Here is a 12,749-nt window from a genome sequence, read left to right as displayed (position 1 = left end):
AAGATTGGATTAAACTTGTCCGATTTCTATTGTAAAGACAAACCCCCGTGTTTGATTATGAAGAACCAATAGGATACACGAGGTCAAGTAAATAACGCCTGAAGCAAACAAACAAAAAGCACAACACTCGGATTTCATTGATGCATTTGTGGCTCTCAAATCTGGCAGGTTTCTTAAAAGATCATCTACCAATAAACAGATGAGAGCAGATGCGCAGCTGCAAGGTCAAAATAAGATCAAAGAAGCATTAGATCCGATCTTTTTATTTCAGATCTCAAAAACACACATGAAATAAAATCTGATGTAAAAAATACCAGTTCATACAACTACACAATGTAAAAACATGAGGCATGTTGGTGTGTCATCACGGCATTTATTAAGTGCCACATGACAAAAAGCAAATTACACACAATAAAAACATTTTAAGGTTAAATACTACAAGAGATTTGGTACTACAAGAGATATGTCTGCAGGAAAGGTAAAAGACAAAGGCAAAGTATAAACAGAAAGTTGGAATTAAAAACAATGTACATAAAGCGTGATAAAAACAAGCGCTGTACAAGCTCTCCTCGTCTGACAGCGTCGCACATCACTTCCCCAAACTGCTGAGAATATTGGCCTGTAGGAAGAGAGAGAAAGTAAGAGACAGAATTTGTGTGAGCCTCACAGGATGTTACACAGAATTACAGTCACATTCATGTCAGGAGCTGTAAGAGCTTGTGAGAGGAACCTCTGAAAACCTTGTTGATGCCAAACACGTGTTACAAAACACAGTAGATATATTAGTTTTCATACATACTCATCAGGGCTGTGCAATATATAGAAATATCGTGCACGTGCATACCGCAATATGCATATTGTGATGGTTTGCGATAAATGTAATTCTTTGAAAAGTTATGTATGGTCAAAGTTTTAGTTAGTGTAGCATCAATCTGGCACGTGGATGTTAGTCGGGATATGCATGCGTGCGCATGATGCAAGTCAATCAATCCGCGTCAAAGCGAAATTTGTTTTACTTATTTTTGTTTGTTTACAAAATGAATGATTTGTTTAATTCAACAGTAAAACATGGCTGTTCACTTTCAGAAGTTGTAGTGATATATTTTTCTTAAAATAATGTGAGATGTTGGTTATATAATTTCTTTAATATATTTTAATAGAATTTAAATTGATAAAAAAATATATACATCGTATAGAGTATCGAATATCGCATTATTTAGCATTTTTCCTCAATATCGCACAGCCCTAATACTCATACTGTCGACAGGTTTCTACACAAAAGCAACAAGCTCTTGCAGGAACATTCTCATGAGTTGTTTTCCACTCAAGAACATTAATGCAAGTAAACAACCCTAGCCATGTAAAACAGAAAAACAAACCTTTATGAAAGACGAGAAGCGTTTGGCTGTGATGCCTTCAATCTTTTTCAGGTCTTCCACCTATGAACAAGGACAGCGAATCATTTACGTTATCTATGAATCTTCTGAACCATCGTTCACAGGTAACTCCTCCATCCCGACAGCCTGTGTATGATATTTTACCTGTGTGAAGTCTCCGTTGAACTCCCTCCAGCCCATGATCAGCTTGGCTTTCTTATCTCCTATGAGCTGCAGACTCTTGAGCTCCTTCAGCGAGCCCGAGTTGAGCGTCTGCAGGATCTTCTTCCGGGACTTCTCCAGTAACTCTGAATCCAGACGCGTCTCCCAGTTTACATCATCCTGTCCTCCGTTCTCCTTCCCCTCACAGATCTACAAGAAACATCACAGCTTGTCACATATAAATACTAATAGCTCTCAGGATCATTCAAGAGCAAGTGTGTGCAAAAGAGGTTTAAAAGATTTCAAGTATCATAGCAGTCGAGGTATTTTCATCAGGTGACTGTTTACAATAAAAACTATGTACGAGTACGTGTATGACTAGAAAGCCACAAATACATTTCGTTCCATGTTTCATACAGGTTTAGAAGAACAATATAAATAGAATTTATGTCATTTTGGGAGGGGATGCACCAAATTATGGGCACGTATCTGCCATTAAATATCAGCATCAGCCTGAAATGAAAAATGACGGCGATAAATAAAGACGTGTTGATTGGTACTCATGTGCAATGTGACAGCTGGTGTAAAGTTCATTTTTGCATCTGACACAGGGTTGTGTTGTTAACTCACTAGGTTTTAGGTTAAGCCGGTGTTCTGACATTTTGTGCTATCATTAAGAGTATTTTTGTTCAACGACTGCAATAAACAACACATCGATATCCAAACAGTTATATATGCTCTAGCAGCAGTAATACGATAGAACAAAGTGCAAATGGATGTTATTATATTCAGTCCACAAACGTAATATATCAGAGAACTGTGAATATATTTCCCATTGTGTGACATTGGATTTCTTGTGAAAGAACACTACCGTCATTGCATGCAGACAGCGCGGTATTCCTCCAGTAAAACATCAGATCCTTCAGTCTTATATAATGTTATATAATGAGCACTCGCACACATGACTCATATTTCACAAGCACGCAAAACTTTTGTTATTTACAGCTGTTTTGTTAGTTTGTCGGCTAAAGGCTAATGCTTTAGCACAGTACTTTAATCCTGTCGTGTCCCTCCACATCAGAGAGCCATAATCAGTCAGCACAGCTTCTGCAGGTATTTTTCAATGTATATTATGAGGACAAAAGCTGATTGTTAATGGCAGATTGCTGCGTGAAGGCTTTCCATGACACCCATCACTGTAAACCAGCAGTTGTTTACACTGATGCTAAGCTACAGCTATTGGCCATTGAAACGAGGGATTTCTTTGATCATTTCGCAACGATTCTCAATAAGTCTGTATGGAAAACACTTGGAAAAGTTGTGAAATAGTTTTTGGGTTTTTTACGTTAAAGGTTTTATTAGACATTATTACTATGTGCTGTATCATTGCGGTCAAACAGTAAAACTCCCTTTACAAACTTCATGCTATTGTGTGAATTGTTTTTAAATTAAAAAGTTTTGCAGATATTAACATAAGGTAAAATAGAACAGAGAGAGATGTAAAAAGTAAACGACTTTTTTATTACAGACTAGCTAATTGGGGTAATAAATGGTTTTAGAGCACTTTTGGAAATGCAATGCTAGAAAAAAAACTTGACACCTTTTGATCGGTCTAGACTTACACTATATTGATATCGGGTAAATTGAGTTCTCCAAACAAATTGAAATACAGACATCGTGGGAATGTATACATGGGTTTCCATGCACTAATGTTAATGATTAATCAAGGATTTCTAATGAAAATGAAGTTCTTATGATATGAAAGAAAATGTAAACGGACCTCTGCTTGAGGACGTTTCTTCTTCTCCAGAGATTGTGAAGGTTTACACAACACTGCACACGGTAGAGGCCGAACCTGAGAAACTGCGAGTATGAGAGATAGAGAGAAAGACAATCATCATTCAGGAAAACAGAGAAAGACAATCATCATTCAGGAAAACATCGCTTCGAATGCTTAAACGCAATTTTTACACTATTGACTAATATATCCTGTCAATCAAAAAAGGACAGAAAAATGCAATGAAATTGTGCTCCGTATAAAGACAATGTTAAGCAACATCACCAGTTTGATGTTCAAAATTAATAGATATTATACGAATTAAAAAGATTCAAAGTTAAGAAATATGAATTTAAATGTTCAGAATAGGTCTCGGCACATATCATTCAGAATAATCGTCTACTGGTGTTAAGAGGAGAAATTTTGTATAGGTGGATGTCTAAGATAGACAGCTTCATCGGACCCTCGCGCCTGGACTGCAGCGATCTATGCACCCCCTCCACCAAAGAGCATCAACGACTACTTCTCTTGTCCCGCCCACTGGTTCGTGAATGACAGTACAGAAGTAACAAAAGTGGCGCTGAACCAGATATGAACATGCCGTTAAAAAGATCGCAAAATATTGTGCAGTGCCTGGTTGTGGAAGAACACTGATTCCGACATTAGGAATGCATGGTTAATAAAGCAATAAGCCCAAAGAAGCAGTGGGCTACAGTGCATTTTATAACAGCTAAGGGTGTTGTGGCACAACGCGGCGCGTCTAAGGCCACGTTTACACGATGAAAAAAAGTTTCACGTACACACAACAACGTTATCAAAACAATCCGCATTTACACAGATCCGCAAATTATATATCGGGGTATTTTATAACGAGAACTCGGTCAGTTCTGGTCCTTGATTCTGATTGGCTGAGCCGTTTTATTTTTAAAGACGTTCCAGCTCTAGATTTGCAGAGAGACAAAAATGAAACCTGTGTCACTATTGTTTTGTTAGAGATCGCTGGAAATGTCCTGGGGCCTGTACCATGAATGTAGCTGAACAAACTCAGGGTAGTTGGATTAGTTTTGGGTTGACAAAACCAAACCAACGTGATCAAGCTTTGTTGGTACCATGAAGCAGCTCATGGAGTTTCTTTGTCAACTCAAGCTTTGATCCTGAAGCTAAGATTAGTTTGCGCGCGCGTGCACATGAACGAGTGACGTCAGCATGGCTAAACCAATCGCATTATAAATGGATAAAGCGATTTCCACAACATGAACACAAAAATTAATTTCAGCCATGGAGTGATATGTTTCTGCTGTCTACGCAAGAGAGAAGTGTTTCAGAAACACTGCTGATTGCGTTAATGCGCAAGTTAAAAGACTATATAGTACACATATTTACTGTAGTGCTGTAGGGCAAACAGGATCCGCGGGGTCCTCGGTGGAACTACAAGGGGTCCGTGTCCTTGCGGGCAACTTTTTTATGTAAGGCATGGGTACAGAAATATTACAACAATGTTCATTGAAGCTCCCGCATATTGCAATTTTAACCTGCGTGCGGACAAAAAAACATCCATTCAGGCAGCAGAAGCAGTTAACCTTACATCTGCTTCATCATTTCCCTCCTGAGTACACATGAGAGGAGCTGCGTGCAAATAAAGTTCATTCTCATATATTTCTGAACTTCTGTACAAATTTGTTAAAGCTACAAACGGTTAATTTCACAGGCAAATGACACGCACCGCTTCTGCATTGTAAACTCTGACATCTTACGTGTTTCAAATCAATAAATGCACAGTGTACTGATGGTTCATGTCAAACAAGTTGCCCAAAAAATAACGCGGACTGGTTGGATGTTGGTCTCCTTTTAGTCTGATATGATAAAAACTAGGGCTGTAGTCAACCAAAGAAATGCTTAGTCGACCAAAGTCCTGTCCTGCGCAGCGATCAGTCGACTAAAAAAAAAAAAAAAAAAAAAAAAAAAAAAAAAAAAAAGACGCGATGTTTTGCATTTTGATTGAACAGTTATTAAACAATCGTCATAGAACATTTATAAAACAACAACGAAAAGACATCAATAATACATAAAACTATAATAATAATACAATTCTTTGAAAATTAAGTGATTTTTTTTAAATAGCCGAAATTAAAGTATTTAAAGTTGGGGATGAAACATAGGCTAAAAAAAATAGGCAACTGGTCGACCAATGAGAATGTCAGTCGACCAAGACGGCATCGACCGATTAGTCGACTAAACGACTAAAGTTGACAGCCCTAATAAAAACTAGGTTTTTTTTTCAGAAAGAAGACGGAGATCAGAATTATAAAATAGCGGTGTGTTCTGCAACACAGAGAAGCGGAAGAAAATATAAGAATAACACAATAAAACGGCCTGCTTTTACAACAGAATGCATAAACCTCTACCTTTAATAGACTAGTCTTTGCGCCATTAACCAGGGTCAGTCATTTCATTGAAGCCTTAATAAAAACTACGGTTTAGGACAAAGAAAAAGGTCCTAATACAGTGAAACTGAAAGTGTTTCTAGATGTTCTGCACCACAGACAAGAATGTAAAAAATGCAATGCAAATACATGTGATATTTATATTCCACTTTTGTTGTAAGTAAATTGAATTTCATGTGAGTGTAAGGGAAAGCCAGCAAATCTGTAAAATCTGATTTGACCTATATAGTAAACAATATTTGATTTTATATTTGTAATATATATTTTTATATTAGTATTTTTATTTTAATAAACCGTATAAAAATAACTAGCCATTCTAACACGCACTGTGAGTCAGTTACGTCACCTATATGTTTCTGTGCTCACAGCTGATTGGTCAAACTTCAGTCTGAGATCTTGAATCCAGAACATAATCTGCCCAGGAGCAGGTTAGCCGTGCAGCGTAAGATACCATGGCAACAAACACCGAAGAAAGCCGAGCTACTCTCATGGTACCTAAAACCCAGGGTTGGGACAAACTAAACTGAAACATAGCTGGCTAGCCACCTAAACCAGCTTCATGGTACAGGCCCCAGGTATGTCCTAAGGCTCCAACTAAGTTTACTACGCAAACTGCTATCCAACCATAGTGGGCGTTTACTTCCATGTCTTCAATGCGGCACGTTTGTCAAACTGGCCTCAAAACCCGGGTAGAAAATATCATACTACTTATTGATTTTGGTGTTTTCAAATGTAAAAACCACACAAACTTCATAACTAGACCTCAGACAACTGTATAAAAGAAAAAAATGGCCAGTTCAGGACACCTTTAATATTAATTGATATTTTATTGTATAGTAATTGTATTAAATGAAAGATTTGTTGAATTTAATTGTATGCTCATTTTCTGAGAAATAATCTACAGACACTGTATTGTTTGTGAATGTGTGCCGGAAGTAAAGGGCAGTCCATGGCTGCACGTATGCGCTGTAACGCATGTTAATATTGTCACTTTGATACAGACTATAAATAGACACTGTGAGCATCACAATGAAGTGTCCAATGTTTTGATTCAGATGTTGTGAAATGTTTCATATGGGTTAACAGCACTTTTCTCAAATGTGTACAATATAAGTATCACGAAGCATAAATGAAATAGATTGTTACCCTGCAGAGGCGTGACGACGGCCTGCTGTCTGCGAGGTTTGGCCGCTGTTGACTGTTTTCTGTGCAGAGGGGGCAAATCTGTTTTAAAGAGACCCTTCTCACTCACTTCAGTCTTCTTAAACATGTTGGCCTTGTTCTCCAGCTCCTGTTGTTTCTCCTTCAACATCTACAGAGAGAAAAAAATCAACTGCACGCTTCAGGCACGTCTTTACACAATCAAAACCAGAAAACGTCACTAGATCTGTGCTGAATAGGGTTGGGTATCAATGATAGATTTCAGTTCTGCAATCCGATTTCTAAGGTCAGCAACACATGCATTTTAAAACTGCAAACGGCAATTTCAGCATCTCTAACACCAGGGGTTAAATGGGGATTTATGATGTGCCGGGGCTCTGTGGGGGATTTTGAGGGGTGCGTATGCAAAGCTTATAATCTTATTAACAAACTGTAAGATAAAGGTTGAGAGAGCCCAATACAATTAAATTCTGATCAATTTATACTGGATGCCAGCAAAGCTACACGTGATAAGAATCAAATCTTTTTGTATAGACATGTGCCCTATTTATTAACATTTTATCATCATTTATTGACGTCCATCAAAGGTCGTACAATTTGATGTATGCCCTGTGTATTTCCAGTACTTTCTATCAAAACTTTATACAACATTCAGAATGATTGAGATGACCCATTAATGTGTTCATCGTTTCTGCAGTAAATGTGCGACTGAAAATTGGGTTACAGCGTTGCATATAGAGCCGCTTTTCCGAGATGCACGCGTATACACTGACAAAAAAGGTAAATTGTAACTTAAACTTCAGGTTTATACTGGGGCACGACGGAGTGACCAATTTAACACCTGCATCTCTTTTTGAAACATAAAACTGCACATATGTTTACATTACAGGTCAACTGATGTCAAACTGACATTTCTTTGAACCCAACAGCTCAGCTTTGTGAGATGTATACCTGAATCTCTTTACGAGACTTGGCCACAGTTTTGAGCAGACTGAGTCTCTCTCTCTCTGCTGAACCCATCATCATCTTCTCCAAGGCCAGAAGTCTTTCCAGAACAGAGGAATCTGGTGAACTGACACAAGCACATTTGCAATTATTCACTTTAATTCAAATTAGTGATCATCAACAAGACAACGCCACTCAATGCACAACATTATTTTTATTTTATTTAAACTATGACATTATGCACTCACACATAGCCAGACACATCAGCGGTGAATGCAATAAACAAAAACTCACTCCTATGTTAAGATTATGCTTTGTGTAAGTTAGTTCACAATTATCTTTATGATTATATGATTATTTTGAATTGTTTTTTATGTTTTTATTTTTATTGATATGTTTTTGTGAGAAAAACCTACATATGACTGCTAACAGTCAATATTGAGAGATTCGACTAAAAATGTCCTCCCTTTCAATGACCAGGGGGGCACAATGAGCCTCGAGGTTTTCGCAAGAGAGAAACATTTCCTATAAGCACCAGCTTCTTAATCATGGCCTACTGCACGAGACCAAGACCTGTGAAAGTGCTCACGTGTAAACCCGCTGGAGGACATCCCATCTTACCTTTGAGGTTGTGTGGCTGGAGACGTGGGCTGCTCGTCTTTCTTCCTCTCTTTAGACCTCTTATTCTGAGGCTCCCCTGAACCTCCAGCCTCCTGTTCATCTCGGACTCTCTTTCCAGGAACTACAAAAAAATCTGTTACTATCTAAAACCAAAAACAAATCCTAAATCTTCCACCTCACTGCCAATGGGCGTCTACATTCAGGCACGTGTCTCACCAATAGCAGGAGCCAATACAGTTTCCCTGACAAAGGGCCGATTGACGATCTGTTTGGACTTAGCAGCAAAGTTCAAAGCGGAGAAGGTGTCGAAGTAATAGCTGTACTCGGGCGCGATGTTCGTGATCATGACCGAATGGGCGGAGCCACCAAGAGAGTCCTGCAGTAGACGGGTGAGTTTACTGTCTCTGTAGGGCACGCGTCCCCCGACCCCAGCGTTCAGAGCATCCACCACTTTACTAAGGGTAAACAGGGACAGGTTGATGGCTCCGCTTTCTTTCAGACGAATGCCTTGGTTCCCTGTGCGGCGATTGTCCTCCGAGCCAGCCAGGTCAACCAGATACAGCTTTCCTGTCTGCTGTCTGTGCGGCGGCCCAGGCTGGGACTTCACTACCTGAGACCAAAGAGACGAGTACAGAAAATATACATGCATTTCATTTCAACCTTGATGCATCTCTTAAACCAGCAAATCAAGTTAAACCCAGGCTTTATACTGGAGAATTTATTTGAGCGCCAGCTACATAAAAGCGTTAATGGAGAATTTAAACCTTTATGAGGAGGACGGCGTGACTGCGGCTGGAGCGCTGGTTGAGTTTAGTGGAGGCTGTGGTGCGGTTCAGACTCGCGGGAATGAAATGTCTGTCAAAGTCGGAGAAAGATGACAGGTTGGTGTGCGTTAGCCCAGGAATCAGGATGTTTCTATCCTTGTCTTCACGGATGGGCAGATCCTGGGAACCAGGGGACAACAGGTCCAGCACCTACAAGATACACAATATCCGGTAGAAAAAAAAGTTATTCCGCAATAATAATGCAACGTTTGAAAACCCAGACGTGTAAGATGAACTCGACCAAAACAAGAATTCAAATACCTTTTCGTTGTAGATCTCCAAGTAGGACATCCCAACAGAGTATTGCCAGGAGTGCTTCTCTTTTTCCTGCCCTGCCACCAGATTGAAGACCTCCTTGACAGCTCTGGGAATAATTCCTGGCTGCTCTTGACCGCCGAGCATCGTGTGAGTCTTTCCTGTACGGAGGAATGGAATTTATTTTACATATAGACCAGTTTATTCAAAGAGAACAGCTGTGCATTTTTATCACGATGTGTTTCCTAAAGAATAAGTAAAAAGGCAATCACGCTACCCAACCTGGGGCCAAACTACTTAAAGCAAAAAAAATTGAACAAATTGATTTATAAAGGTCTTTAAACTAGCATAGTGTTGAATAAATTATGAGGGAACGGTCATTGTTGGGTCAACTGCTCCTTTAAAATGCAAATTAAGCAAAACACGTGGATGACAGAACAGTCCAAAGCGGAGGCATCACGGTCATACCTGCACCTGTGGGTCCGTAGGCAAACACACTAGCATTCTGACCATTGAGGATGTGGGGGAGGATAGGTTTTACTGAAGACACAAACACCTCCTGCTGACTCGACTGCTCACCATGAAATGCATCAAACCTACAAAAAAACAGCTATTAAACATAGTTCTGCTCTTTGATTATGATTGGTTAAGTCACATTTCAAAGCCACCTCATGGAATTATATCTGAAGAACTACACTGCTTGGAAGAATATTTTTTACCAAGATAATCATAACATTTATGCAGCCGTGTCTTTATGACACGTAAATGGAATAACTAGAAGCATTTTAAAGCTGTGTTGTTAAAAGGCCCCCTTCACCCCAAGAATGAAAATTGTGTCATTTACTCGCCTTCGAGTGTCTTTGTTTTGACGAACACGAAGATATTTGGAAAAATGTGTATAATCAGACAGATCTTGCCCCCCATGGTAGAAAAAAAAACTAAACTGTTTGCTGTCCTACATTCTTCAAAATTGTGTCTATTCTGTTCAACAGCGCAAAACAATTGATATAGTATTTTTTCCCACTATTGGGAGTCAATGGTGGCCAAGATCTATTTGGTAACCAAAGCATTCGTGCAAATATCTTTCTCTGCGTTCATCAGAACAAATACATTTAAAAGAGAATCCTCATTTGTAAAAGTCGCTTTGGACAAAAGCGTCATTTTTGGCGCGACGTTTCTCTTTAGGGGGCTTGGCTTACTGTGAAAAAGAAATAATATTTCAGCGTTTCTTCTTCCTCAAATCATTCCAAACTGGTATATGACTCTCTTCTGCAGACCACAAACAAGATATTTTGAAGAATGTTGATTATCAAACGACACTGAACCACATTGACTTCCATTGTATGGACACAAAACCAAGAGACATCTCAAAATATCCTCATTAGTGCTTCACCTAAGAGTCATTATCGGTATACAATTTTACAACAACATGTAGGTATCTCGATTGCGATCTTTAAATAAACAATGACCCCGAACATTCTAAAAAAAGTGATCTGAGGCGGTGGGATTAAGAAATGTAGGTCCGTTTACAACAGATGTATTATATATCAGCAGATCACTGGATGCACTGCAATGAGACCAGATGCATAAACCTAACAGCTAATGGCTGGAACACACTACAAGAAATCTGAACAGATTTATTACCAAAAGTCTTGTAGTGTTTCTACACCTACCAATTATTTAAGACCAATCAACTTAAAGAGGTTAATGGAGGACTAACTTAACTTGTAAGAGACTAGTTTTAGTAGTTTATGCAACCGGCCCCTGTGAACATACTATACACCCGTGAGAGGAAGAAAGACCTTAAACACATCTGACACAACTCACTGATACTGAAGGGTCTCGGTGGCGTTCCTCCAATTGATGATCTCCAGCTTCTGTGGGCCCAGACCCCTGACACACGGACCCTCTCCCTTCTCGTCCTGTTTGTCCATGTAGGGTCTCAGGCGAACCGCCACACGAACTCTGGAGGTCCGTTTAGAACCAGCAGCAGCTTCACTCACTGCAACCCGCTGCGCCATAGCTGAACCAACACGCAGACGATCATTCATCCATCAATTAATACAATAAAGCGAAAACGTCATACAGCAGAACACGAGACACTTTAGTCCCTTTACACGGATCTTCATCATACGTGCATGACGCTGACGTTCACTTTTCAAAACACTCACCTGTCGACTCGCGCAGCCGCTTCTCCAGTGTGAACTTTATCTAGTGGACACTAACGTGAGGTACTTTGATAATAAAACTTTAGATTAAATCCCCGCATCCCTGTGAGGTTCGCAACAATGGCGCCTGTCGTCTGAGCACGGTTACTTTCAAAAAACAATGGCCCGCCTCCTTTTACTCGTTTCAACGAATCGGAGCGGCCGCTGGGACCACGTGACCCCGCTCGTCTTCTTTGTGGGTTAACGGCTGAGAACACGAGCGTCGCACTGCCACACTTCGGCAGGACGGGTGTTATGCACCGTATAAATAAATACAGTTTTATAAAAGAAGATGAATGGGGAGGTTGATTGTGTTGGAACAGTGCAAATGTGCACCTCGGTTTATTTTTACAGTTCAGTCCCTTAAATCTAGAAAACACGTCAAATATACTGACATTTATTTATTATTTTGTGCCCCATACACTCACTGTTCGCCCACTCAAAGCCTCTCAAATGTGTGTACAGAATTTACAAACATTAAAGTGAAGCATAGCTTATAAAAGAGTTATTTTATTACACCAGGTAATATAAATATGCCCTTTTTATATACACTAGTTTTAAAACAACTTACAATGATTCATATAAGAGTGCTAAAATATTAATGCTTAATCTTTATGTGCAAATTCCACTTTGCAGGCACTACATTTGGGTATTGCACCCCAAAACGTTGTCCCCTAATGGCAATCTACACCTCAGCCTAGCCAATGTACAGCTACATGCTTGCAGTATTTTCTTTGTATATTTCTATGTTAAAGACACAAATAATAAGGGCAAAACTAAAATGAATCATAACACAGCTAACCTAAACACGAGAATGCGTAATGCAAATTACATATACACAAATAACAAAAGGGTTTTTAGAAGGCATTTTAGAGACGAAACATTGCAGCTTTTCCTAAATCTACATGAAGTCAAAGCTAAATATTATGATGACTGAACTGACAAAGCATGTTGTAAATTCATTTATAAAAGAAAAG

At 39.3% G+C, this 12,749-nt stretch overlaps 1 protein-coding gene across 1 annotated transcript; it reads right to left on the bottom strand.

The window, feature by feature from the left end:
- Positions 1-220: 220 nt before the first annotated feature.
- kif22 (kinesin family member 22) lies at positions 221-12,012 on the bottom strand. Its single transcript, XM_079477307.1, has 13 exons — positions 11,737-12,012; positions 11,393-11,588; positions 10,034-10,161; positions 9,572-9,726; positions 9,251-9,460; positions 8,703-9,096; positions 8,487-8,607; positions 7,872-7,992; positions 6,906-7,071; positions 3,319-3,401; positions 1,542-1,748; positions 1,380-1,439; positions 221-619 (listed from the first exon to the last, which is right to left on the bottom strand). Exons 2-13 carry the CDS (start codon positions 11,584-11,586, stop codon positions 590-592), a joined length of 1,869 nt encoding a protein of 622 aa, XP_079333433.1. The 5' UTR covers positions 11,587-11,588; positions 11,737-12,012; the 3' UTR covers positions 221-589.
- Between the last annotated feature and the right edge of the window lie 737 nt (positions 12,013-12,749).

The sequence above is a fragment of the Barbatula barbatula genome, assembly GCF_947034865.1.
Source record: "Barbatula barbatula genome assembly, chromosome: 16".
Taxonomy (NCBI): Eukaryota; Metazoa; Chordata; class Actinopteri; order Cypriniformes; family Nemacheilidae; genus Barbatula; species Barbatula barbatula.
The sequence above is the reverse complement of the archived record's forward strand: the minus strand, read 5'-3'. Positions and strand labels throughout refer to the sequence as shown.

Excerpts from the sequence above, each read along its gene's own strand:
- kif22 (XM_079477307.1), bottom strand. The coding sequence starts at position 11,586 with ATGGCGCAGCGGGTTGCAGTGAGTGAAGCTGCTGCTGGTTCTAAACGG. Across the intron at positions 9,097-9,250 it reads ACGCCGTCCTCCTCATAAAG|GTAGTGAAGTCCCAGCCTGG; the intron begins GTTTAAATTCTC and ends CTTTGGTCTCAG. Across the intron at positions 3,402-6,905 it reads CGTCGTCACGCCTCTGCAGG|TTTCTCAGGTTCGGCCTCTA; the intron begins GTAACAATCTAT and ends TCATACTCGCAG.